Genomic DNA, 25,810 nt, shown 5'->3' on the forward strand with positions numbered 1-25,810 from the left:
GATATATTTACTAAGACAGAAGATTGGACCTAACCGAGACAATCCCAACTAAACCGACGCGTCTCTAAACACAATGCAACTAAAGATAGAATTGGAATATTGGGTAGGCAAACATATCAACCGAACTAGAGCAATCCAAGAGATTGAAGCGATGCAGCCTTAAACAACGCCAATATAGCCGATACAATTGCCATGGCGCGAGGAACTTAGGGATTTCTCCTTCGCCGGAGATCGAAAAGATGCAGCCCCGTATCAGGTGTCAAGTCCTACCGGTGATAAAACCTCAGAAAAGAGGGTGGTGATGTGCTGAAAATTATATTGATCTAGAGATAGATACAGTGACCTCGGTTGTACTTATTTATATCCATGGGTAGATAGTAGCACAATTACCCCAGTTGTATATATTTATATTCACAGGCGAGCTGGCTACGCGATTTTGGAGGGAAGGCTGTTACAAATGGTATCAAAGCCGACCCTCACGATTGCGCGTATGGGTCAGTGGGTGGGCATATGGCACTTGTGGGCACTGTGTGAAGCACATGACATGGCATATGGCGCCTGCACTAGACGTACGGACGTGCGCTAACAGGGGGCGTATTCCTGGACATTTGCCTATATGCCTGTGCCCTTCAACCATATCACTCCCGGGTTAACCCTTTTACATAAAAAGTGTGATTTCCAAGAAATGCCATCGACAAGTGTTAGTTTCAAGAAATGCCATCGTATAAACGACTTTGTCCCAAAAATGCCATCGCCGTTACGGTTACGTCCTGTGCCGTTAAGTGTTATAGGATGAACATTGTATTTAATATCACGGAATGGACGGAACCCTAACGGCGATGATATTTTTTTGGACAAAATCGATTGTACAATGGCATTTCTTGGAACTCACACTTGTTGATGGCATTTCTTGGATTTAGACGCTTGTCAATGGCATTTCTTAGATTATCTCAATATAAAACCCGCTTGCGGCCACTAAATTTGTAGGTATCAGGTCGGGTGTGCCCACGGGCAAAAAAAACATGTGCACGCCCATGCCCATCGGGTTGGGTATCCGCGATACCCGAACCCATGGGCAATACTGTCATCCCTAGTGTTTACATACAAAAGTTTATACCTAGAATGTGTGTGTATTTGAGAATGTACTGAATGATGAACTTGTGTGATTGTGTTGGATAAACTGGTTTGCTTCGGTTAGTTTCACTTCCATAATTATCTACTCTAATGCTTATTATTATTGGTTGTGCGGTTCAAATATTCGAGTTCCGCTTCATATTTGAGTTCACGATTTTATTCATGTTTCATTATTTTGTTGAATGTTCTATTTAAATTATTCAAGTACCATGCATTATCATCGGAGTACAATTTGGTTCTTTATTTATTATCCTTGATAAGCGTTGATCGCTTATTTGGTTCCTTATTCTTTTCTAGTGGTTTTTTTAGGAGCTAGGGTGGTTTGGAATGTGTATTCTTTTCTAGTGGTTTTTTTAGGAGCTAGGTGGTTTGGAATGTGTAGATTATATCTCTATTGATGAGTGGTTTTGGTATGTTTTGCCGTGGCAACTCGAGGTAAGTGGTTATCAGTGGTGTTATACACACCCATATCTGGGGACATACGCTTCTTGTAAAGCTCATTAACAAATATATATGCATGTGTCATTGTCTGGTATGTCTGAGTTGATCAATGGCTGCAGCGATCTATATGGACTAACTTTTGTAATAGTAATACAAATATTACAGTATAAAACATAGCTCTAATTCACAGATAAATTACTCATAATTAAAAAAGTGGAACGAGGGTAGTCAGACTCTGCAGCCGCATTTGCAGCATTTACATGGTGGACACCTTGGATCTGTGGCTGCATCTGTGGCTGCAAAAAAAAAAAGCATCTTATAATTAAAGAAAAAGAGGACTTCTATAAATAGTATGAACCAAGGATAAAATTACCACATTAATTTTAAAGAATATCTAAAATGGTAATAGTTGCGTAGTTAATTATATAGATTTAAATAGGATATTACGTACGCAAGAGAGAATATATATTGACAAATTAATACGTATCGGAGTACTGAAACGATGATTAGAACTAGGAAAAAAGTCCAAATACAAATTTAGATGAAAGCCCGTCTAGGACCCTAAACTTTAAAACCGGATATTTAACCCCCTAAACTTTACAATACCGTCTATATAACCCCTTAGGATGGTTTTGAATATTTTGGAAGCTTAAACGAACAATTTTGAATAACTAATATAATATATTTGCATACATCAGTTATAATTCATCAATTTATTCTTATACAACAATATCATACTTTATCATGTTGGTACTTATTTGTAAGTGAGAGCTAATAAGGAGCAAAAAGAAGATTAAGTCAAAACTTTAATAACTAATAAGGACCCGGCGCAACGGCGCGAGTTGGGAAGGCCGAAGGCGGGTAGGCCCAAGCCGGGGCGCGGGGCGGAGCGCCGCTGTGCCGTCGGCCATCGTGGGATGCTGCCGCGCAGGAGCGGCGGTTCGGCGGAGCGGCGGAGCGCTGATGGCGCTGCTGCCGTCGGCCTTCGCGTGCGTGCGGCGTGGGAGGTGGGACTGGCAGAGTGGGAGACCAGAAGTTAGGGGTTTTTTTTTTTGTTGCCTGTTGGGTCAGGCTTTTTGGATGGTCCAAGAAAACTGAATACCTACTCTTTTCTGAGCTAAATTCTAGGGTAGTCCTGGGTCTACTTGGACTACCCTTTAGACCCGCCACTGGTTTGGTGGCCTGTTTGTGTTTTCTTATTACGTTGTCTAAACCTTTGCTCGACGTCCGCGCGCGTATGTGAGTCCGATTGCCGAGCGTCACTGGGAAAGGGAGGTGGAGGATGTCGCGGGCTCAAATGGTATAATCGTATAAATATTCTTAAACAAAAACAGTTTGATATGATTTGTCATCTTTGATAGTTCTTATCTGACCCTGAAGAGCCCAGTAGAAAAAAAAAATCTGTGACGATTTACAGAACCGCCGAATATAAGGTGTGAAGGACGACTCTGTGTACTCACCCGATGAACCTGACGCCGCGCTTCTGACAATAAGCATAACGATCTCCATCGTCACAAATATAAGAAACAGGCGGTATCTAAAAGCCATGATCAAATAGGGGCAGAAATGAATATCTCCGCCTTCACCGCTAGCTTAATCTTTCTTCGTTGTTCTACATCCTGCTAGTTTCCGTTCAATATAAAGGGTGTGAAGAACTCATATAGCACGAAGTCATCACCGAACAAAATTTTCAAACGCCAGCTACCTTCCATGTATAATATGTGATGTTTTTCTCCGTGATCTAATCTGTTCAACGCCCTGGTGGACCAGTTACTGGACGTACTAAGGACCTAAGAAGTTTCTTCGAAATATTAAAGCGTTACAGTACAGCTGAGAACTGACTCACTTGTAAAAAACGTTTTTTTGCATACGGCCCAAAAGGGGATTTTGCTTGCGGTAGGGCTATCCGCAAGCACCAAATGGTCAGCAAAAATTGCTATTTTTGCATGCGGGTGCACCCGCACATAAAAATCGGATTTTCGCGTGCGGGTTCTGATGACGTCCGCACGCAAAAATAAAATTATGAAAAAACAAATCACGAAACCCTAGCCCTAAAAGCCACTTACTACTAGAAAAAACATTTTCACCACTCACAACTTAGAAAAAACATTTTCACAGACGTGAGGTTTTTTTCCACAGGCGGGTATGACTTTTGGAGTCAAATGGCTGCCTATGAAAATATAAACCGGGGTGAAGCTCGTCGTTCGCCTAAAAAATCATTTTTTTCTAGGTGGACCACTTAATTAAGAGGTCCACCTGCAAAAAACATGCCTACTGAAAAAAAAATTTAAGTCCTATCCTTATCTTCTCCTCCAGCATCTTATCCTCTCCACCACTCATTGCCCTCACTCTCCTCTCTCTCTCTCTCTCATTTCCCTCTGGCTACCTCCCCTCCCCTCCCAGATCTGGCGGAGGGGAGGGGCGTCGGCAGTGGCGCAGGAAGAGGGGGCGGTGGCGGTAGCGTCGGCGTTGGCGCGGCCGGATGGGAGGTGTGGCTCCCCTCCCTCTCCTCTCCCTCACCTCTACTCTCCTCCGCCGCCGGCCACGATGACGACGAAGCCGACTGCGACGACGACGCTGTCTGGATCCGCCGCCGCCTGGATTCAGGGAGGGGAGGCGGCAGCGCAGCCGGAGGGGGTGTCGGCGGCGGCGCTGCCGAACAGGAGGTGTGGCTCCCCTCCCTCTCCTCTCCCTCAGCTTTACTCTCCCTCCGCGGCCGGCCGCAACAACAACAACGACGACGACGATGCCACCGCCGCCTGGATCCAGGGTGGGAAGGGAGGCCACCATCGGCCGGAGGGGGAGGCCGGCGGTGCCGCCGGGGGGTTGGGGTGGTGGCGGCGGATTTCGCTAAAAATATTTTTGCAGGCGGGTGTATCTACCGCCGGCCAAAATGATTTTCGTAGGCGGACCGCTTGGCCGCCTGCGAAAGTCATATATTTTCGCAAGCCTTTGCGTACAGGCGGTTCTTTCCCCTGCCTGGAAAAACTATTTTTGGCCGCCTAGAAAAACGTTTTTTCTAGTAGTGATTGCTGTCGTCCTCGTCATCGCCATCATTGCTCGAAGCCGCTGCCGTTGTTGTCACCATCCTTGTCCTCATCCTCCTCCTCATCATCGGGTGTAGGGGCGGGCGGGATCCGCGCGGGAGAAGAAAGGGGTGCCAGTTCCGCTCCTCACGTTGCCACCGCCACATCATAGGGGCTGGATCCGTCGCTGCCAAGTCTCCACAGTGCCAGATCCGCCGCCACCAAGCCTCCCCACCGCCGCCACTAAGTCTCTCGACCTGCACCACCTGATCATCCCCTCTCGAGGCCAGCCGGCTGTGGATCCGCGAGGGAGGCAGCGAGGCCCATCCGCCGTCACCGTCGCTGACCTCCTCCGCCGCCACCGGATCCGCCCCTATCGTGGCCAACTGGTTGCAGATCCAACCTCTTCATTGACCTGCCGTATGAAATAGAAAACACAATATAAGACCCAAAATGCCGAGTAGTGAGCAAAGGAGATCATAGATGAAATAGCTTGATAGTCAACTTTAACCTAAGATTTGCCCGTCAAACCACTGTAACACTGTAAGTAGTGACCGAATGTGTTATATATGCCAGGGACTTGACTCAAAATGCTAAATTTCACGATCATCTCAATTGCTCAAAACCGTTAGTCCGTTACTCATGATCAGCTAGCCCAAGGAAGTTACTGGCTTCATACTTTCGTCTTAGCCAAGATATCAAAACTCGTACAACTTAGAAACCACTAGATACATATAGCTAAATCATATATATACGGTCGACCAGCCAATAGTAAAGGTTCAGCAGAAAGTATGTCTACCTTAGTTAGAACCGTCTTAATGATCAACCGTTCTAGCATCACTCAAACATAAGCAACAAATCTATTCTATCAATTAGCATTTGTGAGTTATGAATTTTCCATGTTCTATGTTAGTTATACGTTATTTAAGTTAAACTTAATTCTTAGTGTAGTTTATATCTAAGTTCATGTTAACGCCAAAATTTAGTTAGATTCTTTAGTGGGTTCGGTTAAGGAAAGAGCACAATCAGCCGATGGAAATCTTATCCAGAAGAGTCCGAGTTCAAAAAGGAATCATGGGGACCATGACATGGCAGCTTAATTTATCTATTAATTAGGCAAGTTTTGATTTTAGAAAAGTTTGGGTCATGTCCAATGAGGACTTTATATTTTTCCTTTTATCTTTAGAAAAGTTTGTTTAGTGTCCGATCAGGACTCATATCTACCCATGGTTACAAATATGTACACTTGGGGTCTCTGTAAAGTATATCCAGATCAATACAACTTCGGCGCATAGCCACCCTTTTTATTTTCGTCTTTGTTGACGAGTTCTTGTTTCGAATTGGGCTACATCGGCTTTGATCTCCGACGAGGAGTAAGGCTTGTTATGGCTGTTTATATTGGCGGGGCTAGGGCCTCGACATTCTAATCTTGTCGATGTAAACACCTATTTATAATATATCTCAGTTAATCTAAGTTGATGTCTCAATTTACCTGTATCGTCTAGATCTTTAGTAGGGTTTTGTTGGTATCAGTTAAATTGTTTTATCGATCCAGATTAGCTAAGGTATCCACCACCCTGAAAATCAGTCAAAGACTTGATTGTTTAGATTTTATGTTTCTTTTCATACTTAGTGCTGCATCAATTGAGTTTGACATACTAAGTCATGCTTAGAATCATAGAAACTAACTTGCCAATAAGGGTTTCATCGGGGTTTCACACCCGGAGATTTCTCCTTTCCCTTAGTTTTTAATTCTTTAATAAATCTCTCGAAGAAAACATTCTGTCTAACCTGGAGCAAACCTCAATTTAATAATGCACGTTATAATCAGAATTGCCATGGGAATGTTTTTTGGTAGGGATGAAAACGGATCGAATACGGTCGGAAACTAGCTCTACCATATTCGTTTTCATAATTTTTTTTGGAATCGAAATCGGAATCAGAAACCCGGATATGAAAACGGAATCGAATATTATCGAATACAAATACGGAGCGAATACGAAGCGAAACAAATACGGTGACGAATATTAATCGGAATATAAAAACCTCTCACTACTCACAAACGATTTTTGATATTGTGTTTCTAAAATCATGCTCTATCATGTTATTGTGTTTTTACCGCTATTATTTTGGCAATTTTTTCGTGACTTTGTTTTATCAATTAAAAATTTGAATTTCAAAACTTCAAATGATATTTTGAAGCAGTAAATAAATTCAGCTAAAAAAGTCATGAACATAAAAGTTGTAGAACTCATCAAGACATACAACTTTTATTTTGGTCATTTCTTCATCCGACAAAATGATAGTAACATTGTTCACAAAACTTACCTCTCTCATTTAGTTTGTAAAACTAAATGAGAGAGATGTAAATTTTGTGAACAATGTTATTATCACTTTGTCGGATGAAGAAATGACCAAAATAAAAGTTAGAGATCTTGATGATTTATAAACTTTGTTGTTGATGACTTTTTTAGTTGAAATCATTTAATATTTGAAAATGTTGTTTGAAGTTATCATATTTTCAAATTCAAATTCAAATTGTTCAAACAAAGTCATATAGAAAAATGATCAAAAATAAAAGTTATAGATCTTGATAAGTTATACAACTTTATTTTTGACAATTTTTCCATTTGAAATCATTTACTACCCGAAATATTTTTTTGAATTTCTTACATTTTAGAATTCAAATTTTATATAGTTCAATCAAACTCGGATGAAGAAATGACCAAAATAAAATTGGTAGATCTCACTGAGTTCTACAACTTTGCTTTTGACAACTTTTTCATATGAGTTCATTTAGTGTCATAAAATTCAATTCGAATTTATTTTTTCCAAGAAGTCTGATTTGCCTCCTCTTTGGGTTGGGCCGGCTTATGGGCCTTATGTGTAAGTCGGATATCCGATGGAAAATACCGGATAATATCCGATTCCGACGGATATCACCTATATCATATTCGTTTTCACATCCGAAAAAAAATATCCGAATTCGTTTCCGAATTCGAAAATTTCCGGATATATCCGACCGAAACTATCCGAATCCGAAAAAAGATCCGGTCGGACGGAAATTATCCGAATCACTTTCAACCCTACTAATAGGAGTTTCAGATGAATATTCAAGGCAGAGGAAGAAACCCCGTTAACCTAATAAAAATCATCAAGGTTCAATCCAATTAATTCATTGCTCTGCCGGTGGTTCGCCGCACCATCGTTTCCTTGTTGTTTTTGGCTTCGCCCTGTGTTCACGGGTCGAGTCCTGTCTTATTCCAATTCCGTCGCCGTTTTCCTTTCCTTTCCTAAAATGGCACCGCCTCCTTGTCCTCTCCCTCTACCGCCTCTCCTCCCCCTGCCGCCACCCCAGCCGCGCGCTGCGCCCCACCAAATCCTACCACCACCCTAGCTGCCCCTCTCCACCTCTCCCATGCCGTGCCGCCGTCTCCCCGCCACCGGATCGCTGCAGCCATCATCGTCTCCCGTGAGCCCTCTCCTTCCCCTTATCCCTCGCCGATATGGTTCACCGTCGAGTTACCTCATCTAATCTAAAATATCCATGTTTCCCTAGTTGTCGTCATCGCCGTCCGTGTGTTCCCGCCGGATCGCCGCCATCGTCGCTCCTCCACCGGTCGCCGTTGTTTCCAGGTGAGGTATCCTTTTGTTTCACCTCTTTGTTTTGTGTGTCGCCGTCACGGTACCGCCATTGCCGGCGCTTGCCGAGCCACCGCGCCACTGCGGCCGCCTTGCTGCGCCGCTGCCCTAGCGTCGCCTCCGCCGCCGCTGCCTTGCCGCGCCTGCCGTGTCGCGCCGCCTGACCGCGCCGTGCCACCACTGCCCTAGCCGCAGCCGGCCGCAGCCCTTGCCGCCTGCCGCGTCCGCTGTCGCTGCCGACCATCTTGCCGTCGCGTGCCGGCCCATATCGGCGAGGCGGCCTTGCCTCGCCGTGCCACGTCTTGCCGCATGCCATGTAGTGTATTGCTGTGTCATCCCAGTTCGGTCAAGCCGAGTCGGTAAAACCCTAGAGTCCTTCGGTTGGTTCCGTGACCCACCCAAGCCGCCGGTTTTGTTCACTGGTTCGGTGGATCGTTTGTGTGGTCCTGTGCCACGGTAGGTCGATTCGTTGAGTCGTTGCTCCGTGGGGCTCATCTACCGGGGTTCTATTCCGTTAATCTTGTCTGCACTCGGGCATTAATGTTTAATAATGGAATAAGGTTACCGGTTAATAGTAATTACACAGTGCATATTGTAAAATTCATATCTAAATCATTCGTGCTCCGTTTTAATCCATTCAAGTCTCAGTAAATTCATAAAAATGTCTAGAATCCATTAAAATGGTTCCTTTTGTTGTTTCAGTTGATTTATAGCATGTTTGCTTGTGTGCCTTGTTTGTCGTATAGAATCCAACTGTTCTGACGCTCCCGTTTACTTCAGAGTGGTCACCGAAGTCCCGTCAGCTGAGGAGCAAAGCAAGTCATACATACAACATTGATCATACTGAACCCTCTTTATAAAATCCCTTGCTTTCTATTAAACTGCATTGTTTTTATAATGTCGTGTGGGATGGATGCCTATTGTACTCAGCCTATTGTTGCCTTATGCCTTGATAACCTGGGTAATGAATTGATTAGATGATTGGTTTAGGTGATGCTTAGCCATGCTTAGATCAATTAGCACACTATGGGTTTCATCTTAATTTAGTCCTTAATTTAATGATATTGTACCATCATGGTATTAATTTAATTAAACTAAAATATGCTTAAATGGTGGGTCGTGGGTGCATGGTTTTGCTAGTCACACCCATGACAATTAAGGACCGGTTCTCGGGAAACCCTGGAAGAATTACCCGTACTTACCACAGGCCAGCGTGGGCTCCAGGCTGAATTTGGAGCATAGCTTAACCTAGCCAATGTACCAAGGCAAGGGTGGGCGTGATGGAGTAGGACGGATCGTGCTACGGTCTTTGTTGCTTCCAGATTCACCTAGGCACAAGAGGGGACTGTCCGCTGCCTATTGAGGAGTGGGGGGTGAAACTTGAGGTGCGTACGATTGGTTAGCGAGAGTTATGTGAAGGGTTCTATCATAGTCTCTTTTCGAGATACCGTGGTGGTATTGAGGCGCATGGTAACATGTTGTGAGGCTGTGTCTTGTGGGTAAAGTTGCACACCTCTGATCAGAGTAAAACTATTCGAATAGCCGCACCCGTGGTTATGGACTGTCAACCAGATTCACCGTGATTAGTCTCATCTTAATAAATGGATGTGTTGAACTGATTTAGTTCAGGTGGTTTGGTTGGGCCTGTTTCAACGTGGTTAAACGTTGGGCTGTGATGTTAACATTGATTAAGCTATATCTACTTTTTACTATGTTCAACTGGTGATTTTAAAATGCTTGCTTTTATGCAAATATCCTATAGCCTTTCCTTTGCTTTTACCTTGCATCATGCCTTCCTATTGGTATGACTTATTGAGTACGGTGGGTGGTACTCAGTCTTGCTTTATTTTTCCCCCAACCCTCAGAAGCAGAGAATTATTCAGATCGAGATTATTTTGAGGATTAGGCTTATTCCGGATATTGAGGATGCCTGTGGTTATGGAGGATGCTACGCTATCAAGAAGATCTTAGTTTAGATTATTCGATAATTTATTTCCGCTGTATATGTAAGAATCATTTATTATTTTTTGTAAGACGTGGATCTGTGTATCAATTTATCGTTTGTGTACTCAGGCTGGTCTTGGACAAAGAATTTAACACACATTCTGCTTGAGATTCGGGTTAGCGAATTTCTAGGCGTGATAGGGTTTCAGCCAACGAGTTATCTGAATGTTACGTCGGCTTACAAGGATTATATACAAGTTGGTTTTAGCCGATTGCAATAATGGTTTCACTGATTATCTAATCATGTGGATTTAATGACATCGGAACACCAACCAACCGATATATGCTTAACCTTCGGATCAAGCAATTATTCTATCATATCATTATTGATTGATTGGTTTTTATTGGATTATATTATTATTTTATAACATTATCATCAACCAATTGTCTTTTTATCATTATTTACTTAAGTGTTAGAATCTACATTGGATATATAGCTGATTGCTCAAAACTCTATCGACATCAGCTAGCATTGCTATATCAGCTTATTGCCTGATCGGCTCTTATTTGTACATATTGTCAGTTGCAGAATCAGATTGACCCGCACGTCCACATCTCATCAATATTTTGGACCTGCACTGGAGTAAGCAGATCAACCAGGCCGTTGTGTTCGTCGACTTAGTCCGTGCCAACACAAATCTGGTACCATCGGCCGAGCACGGATTTTGCGTCAATAGTTTTTGAAGATTTGGGGTACAGCAATAAAGTGTGTGTTCTACTAAATTCAACCAAGTTGAGTTTTCCATTTTTAGACCTAGTATCAATTTCATCAACGATCAATGAGCAGTACGGGGCCTAAACTCGTCACAAATGTCAAGGATACATCATTGCTATAGATATTTCCAGTGTAAAACGTTATCGGTCAAAAATGATAGTGGAAGTCTTGTACTTCCCGATTTCGTACGAATTTGAGGCAAACATATGTGTTGACTAATATAATGGAATGGACTTCCATTGTCGAGGAAGTTACCACGTAAATTTGTTCTTGCTTTTCTACACTTTTTTTTTTGAACATTCTTTTCTACACTTGAAGTTTCGACTATTTCATACCTGTGGACAATGACAATTTCCCACGGTAGACATATTTGATGACATAATCCAAAGTAACTATATAAGCTAGTGATCTGCCAAAGAAAATACTCACTCCGTCCTAAAATATAAGTATTTTTTAGACTTCGAGATGCTACTTTGACCAATAAAGTTAAGATGTTTTAAATAAAAAGAGTTGCATATTATGATAATTTGTTTAATAATAAATCTAATAACACCAATTTTACTTGATTGATATTTTTCATTTATTTTACTATTATAGTTAAAATTAGAATGTTTGACTTGACAATATTATAAAAATGCTTATATTTTGGGACATATGGAGTAATAAATACGTTTAAAAAAATCCATCATGTTCCTCCAATTAGTTTAATAAAGCATTGATATTCCTTTTTTATCTAATGCACAAATTGTGTAAGAGGTTTGATAGCACTGTTTACTTTGTGGATTACCAGGTGAAATTGGAAAAAGTTCATGCTTTTCAAGTGAACCATCAGATTACATCGCGTCGCAAAATATCGTCAGACAGCTGTTGGAAAAAGTCTACGTAAGGAGGCAACTGTCGGTATAACTAATAAGGTAGTATTACTTATTTTGCTGAAAATTAAGGTCTGAAAGTTTGCATAGTCAACCTCTTCCATCTTAATTCAACAAGATCTCCGTAACTAAGTCCGTACACACAAACTAGTCATGTTCAACAGGAATGCATTGACTATTCGACCAAGAATATGGCACCATCCAACAATCAACATGGGTAAAAGATGTATAAACGCCTATTAATATAAATGTCCTAGTCCACTATAAGAATCAAAAGCATCTAAAAACTGAAACCATATTGTCCAAAATACACACCAGCAAAGATGGTATGTGCAGCTATACACATTGCAGTCGTAGCAATGCTCGTCTCCCTTACAGCATTAGCAATAGCTGACGAATCCGACAATAACCAACGGGAAGCTCTGCTCTGCATCAAATCACACCTCTCAAGCCCAGAGGGAGGCGCCCTCACCACATGGAACAATACCTCGCTCGACATGTGCACCTGGCGCGGCGTGACATGCTCCAGCGAGCTCCCAAAGCCTCGTTTGGTCGTGGCCTTGGACATGGAGGCACAGGGCCTCAGCGGAGAAATCCCACCCTGCATCTCCAACCTCTCGTCCCTCACGAGAATCCACCTCCCCAACAATGGCCTCTCCGGTGGCCTCGCATCCGCAGCCGATGTTGCCGGGCTCCGATACCTCAACCTCAGCTTCAACGCGATCGGCGGTGCGATCCCAAAACGCCTTGGTACGCTTCGCAACCTTTCGTCCCTGGACTTAACAAACAACAACATTCATGGCGAGATCCCGCCGTTGCTTGGGAGCTCATCTGCCTTGGAATCCGTCGGTCTCGCCGACAACTACCTGACCGGAGGAATCCCATTGTTCTTGGCTAATGCGTCCTCGCTCCGCTATCTTTCCTTGAAGAACAATAGCCTCTATGGGAGCATCCCTGCAGCACTTTTCAACAGCTCAACCATCAGGGAAATATACCTTGGAGAAAACAATCTTTCTGGTGCAATTCCACCCGTAACAATATTCCCTTCCCAGATCACCAACCTTGATCTTACAACGAATAGCCTGACAGGAGGCATACCACCATCTCTAGGGAATCTCTCATCGCTTACAGCACTCTTAGCTGCAGAAAACCAGTTGCAGGGAAGTATACCGGATTTTAGTAAACTATCGGCGCTACGGTATCTTGACCTCTCTTACAACAATCTTTCTGGAACTGTAAATCCCTCCGTTTACAACATGTCGTCAATCACATTTCTCGGTTTGGCCAACAACAATCTTGAGGGGATAATGCCTCCTGGTATAGGAAACACTCTTCCTAACATCCAAGTTCTGATTATGTCTGACAATCATTTTCATGGAGAAATCCCTAAATCTCTAGCAAATGCTTCCAACATGCAGTTCCTGTATCTGGCCAACAACTCTTTGAGAGGGGTGATTCCTTCTTTCGGCTTGATGACAGATTTGCGGGTCGTCATGCTGTACTCAAACCAGTTAGAAGCTGGAGACTGGGCATTCCTGTCATCCTTGAAGAATTGCTCCAATTTGCAGAAACTGCACTTTGGCGAAAACAACCTACGCGGGGACATGCCCAGCTCTGTAGCCGAATTGCCGAAAACATTAACTTCACTAGCTCTTCCGTCAAACTACATATCTGGCACCATTCCTTTGGAGATTGGAAACCTATCTAGCATATCCCTACTTTATCTTGGTAACAATCTATTGACAGGGAGCATACCTCATACTCTTGGCCAACTAAACAATCTTGTTGTCCTTAGCCTTTCACAAAACATATTCTCTGGAGAAATACCACAATCCATTGGTAACTTGAATCGATTGACTGAACTCTATTTAGCAGAAAATCAACTGACTGGAAGAATACCTGCAACTTTATCGAGGTGCCAACAATTGTTGGCATTGAACCTTTCATGTAATGCCCTTACTGGAAGCATAAGCGGAGACATGTTTATCAAGCTAAATCAATTGAGCTGGCTACTCGATTTATCACACAACCAATTCATAAACTCCATACCACTAGAACTTGGTAGCTTGATAAATCTTGCTTCTTTGAACATTTCCCACAACAAACTCACAGGCAGGATCCCATCTACACTTGGTTCTTGCGTCCGGTTGGAATCGCTTCGTGTAGGAGGCAACTTCCTAGAGGGAAGTATTCCACAATCATTAGCAAATCTCAGGGGCACCAAAGTGCTGGATTTCTCCCAGAACAATTTATCTGGTGCAATACCGGATTTCTTTGGGACTTTCACCTCATTACAATATCTAAATATGTCATACAACAACTTTGAGGGGCCAATTCCAGTAGATGGAATCTTTGCGGACAGAAATAAGGTGTTTGTCCAAGGAAATCCACACCTTTGCACCAATGTTCCAATGGATGAGTTGACTGTCTGCTCTGCTTCAGCATCCAAAAGAAAGAATAAGCTCATTATTCCAATGTTGGCAGCTTTTTCATCTATAATCTTACTTTCTTCAATCCTCGGATTATATTTCTTGATCGTCAATGTTTTCCTGAAAAGGAAGTGGAAATCCAATGAGCACATGGATCACACCTACATGGAACTGAAAACGTTAACATATAGTGATGTAAGCAAAGCAACAAATAATTTTTCAGCAGCCAACATAGTTGGCTCTGGGCATTTTGGGACAGTCTATAGAGGTATACTGCATACAGAAGACACTATGGTCGCTGTTAAGGTGTTCAAGCTCGATCAATGTGGTGCATTGGACAGCTTTATGGCAGAGTGCAAAGCACTGAAGAACATCCGTCACCGAAATCTTGTCAAGGTTATAACTGCATGCTCAACTTATGATCCGATGGGCAGTGAGTTCAAGGCTCTAGTATTTGAATATATGGCTAATGGTAGCCTTGAGAGCCGGCTTCACACAAAGTTTGATCGATGTGGTGATTTGAGTTTGGGAGAAAGGATTAGCATAGCATTTGATATTGCTTCTGCTCTAGAGTACCTTCACAACCAATGCATTCCACCTGTTGTTCACTGCGATTTGAAGCCAAGCAATGTACTTTTCAACAATGATGATGTTGCATGCGTCTGCGACTTTGGTCTGGCAAGGTCAATTCGTGTTTATTCATCTGGAACTCAAAGCATATCAACAAGTATGGCTGGGCCAAGGGGGTCTATTGGGTACATTGCTCCTGGTGAGTAGGTTTTCTGAGCATACTGCAGAGTATCATACAATATAAAGAAATTACTATTATATCTCTTATGATTATAATTTGGTACTCCTATGTTTTGCTGGTTATCTGAACCTTTTTGTTTTCGAACAAAGCAGAGTATTATTTAATAGAAGGAATAAGTATTTTATGATTAACACTATGGTTCATTTTACTGGTGATCTGAACTTTTTGGTTTCAAAACATTGCAGAGTATGGCATGGGCAGTCAAATCTCAACTGAGGGTGATGTCTATAGTTATGGCATTATTCTTCTGGAAATGCTAACAGGAAGACACCCTACCAATGAAATATTTACTGATGGCTTGACACTCCGCATGTATGTCAATGCATCACTTTCACAAATCAAAGACATACTTGACCCCAGGCTTATTCCAGAAATGACAGAGCAACCTTCTAATCATACCCTGCAATTGCATGAACACAAGAAGACAGGTATAATGGACATCTGTGCTCTACAACTCCTTAAACTCGGTCTGCAATGCTCTGAAGAGTCGCCAAAAGATCGGCCATTTATACATGATATATATAGTGAAGTAACGTCAATAAAAGAAGCATTTTTTGCAACGAGCATTTGACACAATAAAAGAGGAACACCAAAGAATGAAGCACTGCCAAATTTATCTTCCAAAGTTTCTTTACTACTGCAGTAAGCTACATATGTTTTTACCGCTACAACAGGATACATTTGCACACTGTTATTTACCGATGCATTTCAAGCAGCAATTTCTATCATGTAATAAAAATTCTTGTACAGTTCAATGATTTGTTGCCGAGATGCAGCTTGATCTGTTTTTGAAGTACTGTTACTAGTAAAGCCTTCACGCCGCGGGAATAAAGAAAAATATATAAATAGTATAGCATATTCTATCTTAATTTCCCATGATTTTGGGGTAAAATTCGGGCATAAACTGAAGGCTGAGCATGTATATGAAATCGGATTTGAGAGGAAATCATGTTTACTACTCAAACGTACACCTGAATTTGTTTTATACATTGATTTTCAGTTCCATCTCGATGCAAACTGGGAGGGGTGGAGGGTATTCTCACATGTACGATAAGAGAAATTGCATCAAAATTAGGAGGGCTTAGATTATCTATGCTAACGTGATGGATAAAACAAATTTCTTTAAAATAGCATTGTAATTACAGAGATATATCGACTAAAACAGAAGATCGGATCTAGCTAAGACAGTCCCAACTAAACCAATGCTTCCCTGAACACGATGAAGTTAAAGATAGAATTAAAATATCCAGTAAGCAAATATACCAATCTAACTAGAGCAATCCAAGAGATCCAAACGATGCGGTCTTGAAGAATGCCAATAAAGCCGATACAATTGCCAAGGCCTACGGAACTTAGGGCATACCCCTTCGCCGGAGATCGAAGCAATGCAGCCCCATGTTAGATGCCAAGTTCCGCCAGTGATAAAAACTAGGAAAAGAGGGTGGCGATGCATCGAAAGTTGTATTGATCGAGAGATAATTTACAATGACCCCGGGTGTACATATTTATACCCATGGATAGATATAGTCCTTATTAGACACGACAAAGAGTTTCCTAAAGATAAAGTAAAAAAAATACAAACCCTGATCGGACTCTAAACAATCTTTCCCAAAAATAAAAAGAAAACTAAGTGACTCTACCTAATTAATAGATAAATTATCATGTCACATCCTTCGTGAACTCGATCTCTTCTAGAGAGTAAGATGACTAATCTAATTCACCGATTAGAACCTGTCGAGAACAGCCCGACAAGATCTATTCGGCGACTAGGGTATTGGCTTCCTTTGAATTGTATTTTGATGTGGCTTTAGCTATGGCTTGTAACTTGATGCCCCTCCCTCTAGCTCCCTCCAGGAGGGGGCCTTATTTATAGTGATGATCAACTTCTTCTCCTAGTGAAACTCGGAGAACTAGAACATAATATGGGCCAAGGAGACCTTATCTTCCCCGACTAGGACTCTGACACCTTCTATTCTGGGAAGATAAATTCCTTCTAGATACCTACACTTTCTTAATCAAAGGATACCTTCTCGTGTAACATTAGATATATGATATTTCCGTATAGCGTAAACCTATCTATAGGAGGTGTGCCTTATCCTTAACACTGACAAAATGCTTTTTGATATCATCTGTCCAGGTGGTGTTGCCTGTGAATGAGCAACTAGGCTTCTAGTGAGTTTTAGCTAGTGAATGATGACCAATTAAGGGATTAATACACTTATTGAGTGTATAAACAAGGGATTAGTATGATCAATAAGATAATGATGAGATGATGAAGAAGTAGGAATACAATATGGTTTCATTGTGATGGAAGGGTATAAGTGACTGAAGATGACAAGATGCGGTAAAGGGTTGATAAGACTTGCTGCCTACATGATGGGCCATGCAGGAGAGAAGGGAAAGCGGAGGCTTGGCGCCAAAGGACTCGATACAATGGTGAAGGGCTTGGGGCAACATCGACGGTCTGGTCGAGTCCATAAAAAGTCACAAGTTAATAAGGATCAATCTTTATTAAGAAGAAGCGTATAATTGTATAAGGCAAGGCTTGGAAAGAAGAAGAAGAAGATTTCCAAGGAGATACACTGGGCTGGGCAATCTTGGAGCAGTAAGATTGTCAAGGAAAGCTACAAGAGCTGGACAATCCGAGAGGGGTCGGATTGTCCAGGAAGGGCCATGTCTAATTACTTTCAGAGATTTACATGACTTAGCTGACAGATCCATGACTCAGTCACAGACGCAATTTGGCCTCGTAAAGTTCCTCTTCGTACCCAAAATTCAATTGGCAACATCCTTACATGCATATTTACAAATCCATTTGAATGCACATTGTTAGATCATCGTCAATTAACCACTACTCAATGTAGACAGCAAAAACTGGGAGGCAATTCCTACAGGCTACTGCAACTTCTTCCTGACTAGTGCTAGCAGGAAACTCACCTGCCTGTCAAACATGGGTGCTGCTGTTCATCTTCTCCGTTGTTTTTGTAGCTTCTAAGGAACAAGCTGCCAGGCCAGCTGCATCACATTGTCATCGATGTATGGCCGCAAATCCCACATTTGACAGTAGCCCTCTATCTCCGACGATGATGTTTTAACCCAAAATGCCTTTACAATCTTTTCCTGCAGTGTACTCTAGCTTCTGTGAGAAGAAAAGGTAAGCAATCAAATGAAACTCACTTACATGCAGATCCTTGTGTTGCTAACCTGCATCATGTAATCCATTTTTAACATATTGTGAACCAGGACAATCACACTTGCAAAAGACACTGCTCCGTCCAGCCAATCTTCAGGCTGTTGTTCATCCTGGTACAAGAAATCTCCCAGTGAGCCTAATCAGCCATACTATTTTGGCACCAACGAAAACCAGAACTAATGAGAGTCTAATAAGTAATAACACCAACAAGAATGCGCACCTCAGAACAAACATTTGTAAGATTATCATGATCAGGGCAATCATCCGTATTTCTTGAAGAACTCAGACTGGCTGTTAGTGCAGCACTGTAAACATCTTCCTCCAGAAACTGGAGCTCTTCCAGCAATAATTTGGCTGAGGAGAAAAATATAAACTGAAGATGTATTCATAGAAAACTAAGACAGATTATTATTTAGGTTTAGTATTTACAATATTTTGAACACGTGCATGAGAAAAGTGAAAATGGCATGGAACTGAGATAAAATGCAAACCCTTGTATGGTTTGTTCATGCTCCATGATGCTTGGAAGAATAAAAATAGAGAGGAGATCATGGAAAAACTGGGAAAGGCCACACTAGAAATAAAATGTTGTGCCAAAGACTACTTCTGTCCCAAAAGGAGTTCACTTCTGTCCAGATTCGTGTAGAAAAATGAACTCTTTTTGGGACAAAAGTAGTAATTAATTTCTCCGTATCAATAGTTCTATTACAAATAGCACAAATTAGAAAACACACAAAAATCTTTCTGAAAATATGGAATAACAAAGTAAAATGTTACTATTATGGTATGACTGAGAAAGAGGAGACTACCTTTATTTATATGGTCATTAAGTTTCTCCTGATAAGCATGTACTGCAACAAAAAACTGTACTGTCAAATAGACATAGTTGAAAAAGAATAATGAGTTGTGATAAAAATCATGAATTGAAAACAAAATATGTAATTAAAGAAAGTGTTAATCATCGAAGCAAAGAAGACACCCCACTCTAGAAACTGCTGTGCATTAAAATTATTGTTACAACAAACAAAAGGATAATTAATGACCTAGTTCACAGTATATTTACTTTTCTTTTTAGTTTTTGGCTAATTAGAAACACTGCAGGTATATATCATATAAAAACATTCAAGGCTTCAAACTAATAAACAAGTTTTTTTAATTAAAGGAAGAAAATGTTGTGTTTTGATTTTTTTTTATTTCTCCTATAAAAAATTAAGAGGTGCATTCCACAATTACAAAGTTCAACTAACTAGAATTGCAGTAAAATAGTACCAATCAAGGTATTCATATCAGCCATTCATTGGTATTGGCAAGAAAACATGATATACAAGGAAATGACTGGCTTGATGTTTGAACAGTTTCAATCTATAGGCACAGTTCATGATTCCATATAATAAGAATAAGTTGAATACTCCATAAGACAGGCAAGACCCACTTCAGTTAGAAAAAGAGGGCGATGAGTGAAATTGCAAAACAAAAAGGAATGAAATAAAAAAGTGTGAGATAAGTTTTGCACTCTTCATGCTAACAATATAACTTGGTAATTTTATTAGTGAGGTCTGAAAATAAAATATGTAGGGAGTTGCATCGTTACAGGGTACTGTACAAAGAAATGGTCACGATGGTTAATCTGACTACCACTATATGAGGAAATGAGAAATTAATTTGAATGGAAAGCAATATTGCACAAAGTTTTTAATAATTAGTCATAAAAAATCTGTTTTCAATATAGACGAAGAAACAAGAAATTAATTTGAATGGGAAGGAATATTTCACAAAGCCTTTAATAATTAGTAACAAAAAGCTGTTTTCTAATATAGACAGAACACCTACAGGTAGCAATAGGAGATGTGATGATTGGGCACAGAAAAATGATCTATGACTTACACCGGTTCATGTTCTGGATGATTTCATTGTGATGGGTGCAGCCAGCTTCAAGATAAGACCTCATTCTGTCACTGTAGTTAGACTTAACTATCTCAATTATGGCACTTGACTCTGTGAGGAGCTTTGGTCTCCAAAAATGTTCTGAAATAAGTGGATGCATTCAAGTTGACTGTAAGCACAAAACTTATCAGTGAGCACAGCCATATTTATCATCATTGTTCGGAAAGATTAGTTTATAGACCAAATTTATGTTCTCCACATTGAGATTCCACATGGAATCGATGTAATAACGTGAGTATGCTAATAAGTAGAATAAACATGAAGCAGGAATCCATGGGCAGGATTGAGATTTGAAGAGTAATCATTTGCCAGAAAATGATAATTTCAGTACACAATTGCATGGCATACAAGTTTACAACAGAAATTTACTCTGTTAAATACAACATCCGCGGTCCAACAAATAGCAGCACAGCTAGGTAGAACTGAAATAAAATACGAGATTACACCAATAAATGTTGAAATAAAATAATGTAGCAAAATAAATATAGTTTACTTCAAATTTACCAAAGCAAGAAAGCTAGTATAAAACTTGGCCCATCTAAGACAGGCTTATTATGGGAATTTTTACATTTTTCTTATCTTCATCGTAAAACTGAAAGCCCTGGCTTATTCTAGGACCTGAAGTTTCAACAGATCAGGACCTAGCCCTAAACTATCAATAGTGGTCAGGAACATGGGGAATCAATAGGGTATAAGTAATTATGCTATAGAATTTTAGAAGACTTGGACATGAATCATACGATGGACAATCAGGTGAAACCTTCAAAAATTTAGATCCAAAAAATAGAGAAGAGAAAATTACGCTGGCTAACATATTTTTTTTCAGGGAAAAAGAAATGAACTCACCTACCTCTTGATGAAACTTGAGAAGAACCTTTTTACCTGCATCAACTAGCTCGTCATACCGTGCAACCCTAAAAGCAGCAACAAATTCGCCCATGTATTTTCCATAAATTAGACAGCCACAAGAAATAAACAACTTAATGAAGGTGTCTGCCAGTGTAAGAAAACGAACGAACATAACCATAAAACAATACCTCCTAGACTCTTATAAAATTAGTACGCATTAATTCACACCATAAATTGGAAAATATTCACCCAGGAAAATTATTCAAAGAAAACCCTAGGTTTGCATAAGAATTGGAACCCTAGGTTTTCATATAAGAATTAAATATGTGCAAGCAAAGATTTGCAAAAGTTATTAATTCAGTTGTTTTCACTGCTACTGATATTAGTTTCAACACCACACAACACATCAGATCTACTGCAAAAGTTATATCAGGACCTCAATGGTTGGAAAAGTGCAGGATCGAAATTATTACTTGGTCATGAAATCCAAGAAGATGCGATGAACTTTGTCCTCCACACATGCATCAGGCGATGCCATTCCCGACTCGCTGCTTCCTTGGCCACGACAAGAGCCCCTGAAAATTCAGCACAAAACCCAAATGCATATAACAGCTCAGCACTCCACCACGAAGTAAACAAATCAGCAGCAGACAGGTTCGAGTCTCCATTCCAGAAAGAAAGAGCATATAGAGATGTGGATTGGATTGCTCATGGCAGTCTGAGCAAACTGTTATTAGTACTAATAAGATTAAACCTGCAAAGAGAAAATGCTTCCAGATCTAGAGGAGGAGTTGAATGGCGTGAACGGGGGATGCGCGGACAGGTATGGGTGCTCACCGGTGGCGGCAACGCTGGTCGCGGGCGGGATGGAGGAAGGCGACGGCGACGGCGGCGCGGCGAGGGAACACGGGACGCGAGGAAAAGGGAGGGCTACACTGGTCAGTTAGGGTGGGCCGTAAGCGTTATGGGCCTTACACAGCCTGGCTCGGCTGAAACAAACACAGTTTATGAGATTTTCTTAGGAAAAAAAAATCCAAATACTTCCGTAAACTTTGATTGAAAATCAATGTAATACCTCGAACTTTCAAACTGAACATGCAACCACTAAATTTTACAATACTATTTTGTAACATCCTCAAATTTTAAACTAAAATTTGAATGCATCATGCTGGCTTTTGATTAAATTTGTTTGGTTTAAAAATCTATTTGATTTTTATTTAAAATTTGGTTCAAGTATTAGAACCCTTTCAATCTACTCTAATTATCCCCTTTATTCCAAACCTTAGTAAATTTAAGCAAATTCTCTCAAATTTCAAAGCATAGGTTATTTTCTTAATTTACCCTAATATTAGTGGAGATTTGCTATACTTCAAACCTTAGTGAAAACCTTCCAAAATTATAGTTTAAATTCAAATCTTTCTAGGGAAAATATTCAAAATTTCTGAATTCTACTGTTCATTGCACATAAGGTGTTCGGTAGAATGTCTAACCCAACTAGAGCAGCCCAACTCCATCCAATCTTGAACAAAGTTTAGATTTGGTCCTAGGGGACCACATCCCACTGAAAAACCGTGGCTTTCTTTGCCTCTTCCTCCCCTTGCGCGCGCCGCACTGGCATCCGATTTTGCCGTGCGCCGTGTCGCCGCGCGTCGGCTTTGAGGCCGCCCGCGCGTGCCCGACCGCCTTGGCGCGCCGTCGCCCATCCGATGCCCTCAACCCACCGTCGCCGCACCAATCTTGATGACGACAAAGCTAGGACGACGACCGCCGCACGAAATTGCTGCTCGACGCCGTGCGCTCCCGTCCAAGCTGTCGCTGAGTGCGAATTCGCTTGTACCCAGGGTGAATCGCGCCAATTCTTGCTGCACGGTTGGATTGGAGATAGACGGTGGTATTCCCTCTCACAATTCAAACCATTCACCCCCGAGCCGGCCGTTTTCACCCTCACCGCCGCCGCGCGTCGCGCCCGGATTGGCGCCAACACGTCGCCAGCCGATTCCAACAGCGGTCAAGTCAATCCTTCGCCGGTAAGTATTCAAACGTGACCTCCCGCCACTCAAATTGATCTTGGCCGCCCTCTCACAGCCTCTGCCGCCCTAGCCATATCCAAAGCTCGAGCTCATCCATGGCGATGACGGTGTCCGAGCTCATCCGCTCCTCCTAGCCCTATAAATAGGACCCCAATCCCTTCCCTGTCCATCATCGATCATCAACAACCATAGCCCCACAACCCCGAAGCTCTGCTTCACCAATCCATTCCATCAACCACCATCGCCCGTCGGTCGAACACCTTGTGCGCGATCGACTCCACACCCCTTCATCCATCCTCCGCGCTAATTACCCCTTAGAACACCTATAACCTACCATGTTCTAGCATACTAAGCCCTAATCGAAGCATCGCGCCGAGTTTTACCACACTGCACCAAGCCGAGCACCGCCGCCCCCGCGCTGCTATGTTCTTCGCCGCCGCGAAGTTTTTCCGGCCGTAATCCATCGTTTCAACCAATCTCGGTGAGTTCTTCCGTTTTAACCATCTACATACTACCTAGAGTCCATTTTTGCAATCGGTTTGCACTATCATGCCACCCTCTGAGCTGCCGACGTGAGCACGGCTGCCGCCTATAGAGGCGCTCGTCGGCGACTATACTCCGCGCCTTGCCAAAGGTCGGCAAGCTGCCGGAATCCCTCTAGACACCTCATAGATGCTCTAGAACCCCTCCCCTAGCCATGCCTAACTCTTATCACCTTGATCGCCATCTCGGCCTAACTGTGCCACCGCCACCCTAGATCCCTAGCTCCCTCCCCTCCCCGGCCGCAACCACTTTCTCCCTCTAGCGCCGCCGCAATCGCCAACCCTAGCGCCGCCGGCCGCTTTTGGGGAAACGGCTGGAGGTTGAAGAAGAGAAGAGAGAGAGAGACTGACAGGTGGGACCCACACATAGTGCCATTTCACATTTATTTGATTTTCAAACTTTAGAAGCCCATATCTTTTAAAATATAGATCCAATTTCAGTGAAACTTGGACCAATATTCTTCAAAAATCATTCTCTATCTATTGAGCCCCTTTTTTATATTTTTGAATTTTATTTTATTTTCTCTATTTTTCTTATTTTTGGATTTTATGTGAATTCCTTTTGAATTTGAATTTTATATGTCTAACCCTAGGTCTTGAGGATTCCTCTGACACACTAGATAATATCAATCAATCTCAGGACATCGAGCAAGGCAAGTTACCATATACCTGTTGATCATTTAAGCCTATATTTTACAAATTATTTATTTATAGCCTTCTATTCAATATTCTATTTTCTATGCATAAATCAATCATAGAAACTCAGATAATTTAGTATTGCTTATTTTGCTTACAATCTGGTTAAAATACCCTATACTTAGATTGGGACAATACGTAAGATTTGGATGATTTCCGGGTGGCTAGTATTGTCTCGATCGATATAAGTTTCGCCAGGTACTTATGTTGAACGAACGGGTACGACCGCAGTTTCTAGAATGGGGACAGACCTAGTTATTATGTTAATTAGCAATATGGCACCTCTGTATAGTGGTTCTTATTTTTAAGTCCTCACGCAGGAGGCAACTATAGCCGCGAAGGGCAACTTTAACCATTACCATGTACATGTAAATGGTTTGTGATACTCGAGTATAAACTATATGGTATATTTCTAAACCCTGATCGAGATGACGTGGTGTCATACGATCAGTTCCTCTTAAATACCTCGGAAACGCCAGAACTCCTCTTGCTGCTGTTAACATTACGTTCAGAGCATATGAGGATATAAATTCATAGAACAGGTGCCAAAATTGTTAATAACTTAATACTGGGCTACAACTAAAGTCGATGATTATCAGCAGGTCGTGGACTGCGGGTAAAGCGTACATCTACTGCAGTAGAATATCTTTGAAACTATTCGAATAGCCGTACTCATGGAGTTGAGTACCGGGACTCATATGGTACCCTAGTTAGAAATCTAAAGTTTATATGTTTTATAAATTCTTGCTATAACTTTTCCAGATTGTCCAATACTGCTTTTTGCAAAGAACCCTATTATATGTCCGAATTCGCTATCCATCTGTCGACAGATTTTCGTTTAAAGATTTGTCGATTTTTGGGCCATATGATTTGCGTGGAGATTTGTGCTAACTAATACGATGGATAAAAGAGACAAGTCCGTGCGTAGCGGGGGATCGATTCCAAGAGCACTAGTTTTCCCTGTTAAACGTACACCACAGAGCAATTAAGCCAAGTTGGTTCAAGACAAAATAAAGTTTATATTGAAGTTACAGTGTTAGAAAACTAAAATTACAATGTAATTATACTATAGTTACATGTATGTAAATATGGTGTAATTATAGTGTAACAATAATATAATTAAAATTACAGTGCAATTATACTATAATTATATAATTACATATGTAACTATGGTGTAATTATAATGTAACAACAATGTAATTAAAATTACAGGGCAATTATACCATAATTACATATGTAACTATGGTGTAATTATAGTGTAACAACAATGTAATTAAAATTACAGTGTAACTATACCATAATTACATTTGTAACTATGGTATAATTATAGTGTAACAACAATGTAACTTTAGTAGATGGATTGGTAATATCTTTGTATGCACTAAAAAATATCTAGTAGATATCACACTATACATGAGCAGATGAGCTCTCAAGGATTAATAATTAATATGGATAAATAACCAACTAATTTTGATTAAGAAA

The 25,810-nt window shown here is 41.3% G+C and overlaps 2 protein-coding genes and 2 long non-coding RNA genes across 4 annotated transcripts; 2 read left to right on the forward strand and 2 right to left on the reverse strand.

The window, feature by feature from the left end:
• Positions 1-1,619: 1,619 nt before the first annotated feature.
• Positions 1,620-3,204, reverse strand: LOC107279146 (uncharacterized). The gene is made up of 2 exons (XR_001540489.3): positions 3,036-3,204; positions 1,620-1,871 (listed from the first exon to the last, which is right to left on the reverse strand). It is a non-coding gene; the product is annotated as an uncharacterized lncRNA (long non-coding RNA).
• A 699-nt stretch (positions 3,205-3,903) lies between these two features.
• LOC4348441 (uncharacterized) lies at positions 3,904-11,225 on the forward strand. The gene is made up of 2 exons (XR_003238980.2): positions 3,904-4,241; positions 10,771-11,225. It is a non-coding gene; the product is annotated as an uncharacterized lncRNA (long non-coding RNA).
• Positions 11,226-11,869: 644 nt separating this feature from the next.
• LOC9270444 (probable LRR receptor-like serine/threonine-protein kinase At3g47570) lies at positions 11,870-15,845 on the forward strand. The gene is made up of 2 exons (XM_026020842.2): positions 11,870-15,032; positions 15,260-15,845. Exons 1-2 carry the CDS (start codon positions 12,158-12,160, stop codon positions 15,643-15,645), a joined length of 3,261 nt encoding a protein of 1,086 aa, XP_025876627.1. The 5' UTR covers positions 11,870-12,157; the 3' UTR covers positions 15,646-15,845.
• A 2,165-nt stretch (positions 15,846-18,010) lies between these two features.
• LOC4348444 (uncharacterized) lies at positions 18,011-21,997 on the reverse strand. Its single transcript, XM_015757321.3, has 8 exons — positions 21,898-21,997; positions 21,534-21,635; positions 21,058-21,125; positions 20,152-20,292; positions 19,077-19,118; positions 18,488-18,621; positions 18,279-18,377; positions 18,011-18,194 (listed from the first exon to the last, which is right to left on the reverse strand). The coding sequence occupies exons 2-8, from the start codon at positions 21,596-21,598 to the stop codon at positions 18,066-18,068; spliced, it is 678 nt and encodes a 225-aa protein (XP_015612807.1). The 5' UTR covers positions 21,599-21,635; positions 21,898-21,997; the 3' UTR covers positions 18,011-18,065.
• Between the last annotated feature and the right edge of the window lie 3,813 nt (positions 21,998-25,810).

This window comes from Oryza sativa, chromosome 10, assembly GCF_034140825.1.
Source record: "Oryza sativa Japonica Group chromosome 10, ASM3414082v1".
Taxonomy (NCBI): domain Eukaryota; kingdom Viridiplantae; phylum Streptophyta; class Magnoliopsida; order Poales; family Poaceae; genus Oryza; species Oryza sativa.

What these genes read in the sequence shown, in the direction of transcription:
- LOC4348444 (XM_015757321.3), bottom strand. Translation starts at nt 21,598, where the DNA reads ATGGCATCGCCTGATGCATGTGTGGAGGACAAAGTTCATCGCATCTTC. An exon ending in TTCTTGGATTTCATGACCAA is followed by an intron (nt 21,126 to 21,533) that starts GTAATAATTTCG and finishes TGCTGCTTTTAG; the next exon opens with GGTTGCACGGTATGACGAGC. An exon ending in AAATGGATTACATGATGCAG is followed by an intron (nt 18,195 to 18,278) that starts GTTAGCAACACA and finishes AGTACACTGCAG; the next exon opens with GAAAAGATTGTAAAGGCATT.
- LOC9270444 (XM_026020842.2), top strand. Translation starts at nt 12,158, where the DNA reads ATGGTATGTGCAGCTATACACATTGCAGTCGTAGCAATGCTCGTCTCC. An exon ending in TATTGGGTACATTGCTCCTG is followed by an intron (nt 15,033 to 15,259) that starts GTGAGTAGGTTT and finishes AAAACATTGCAG; the next exon opens with AGTATGGCATGGGCAGTCAA.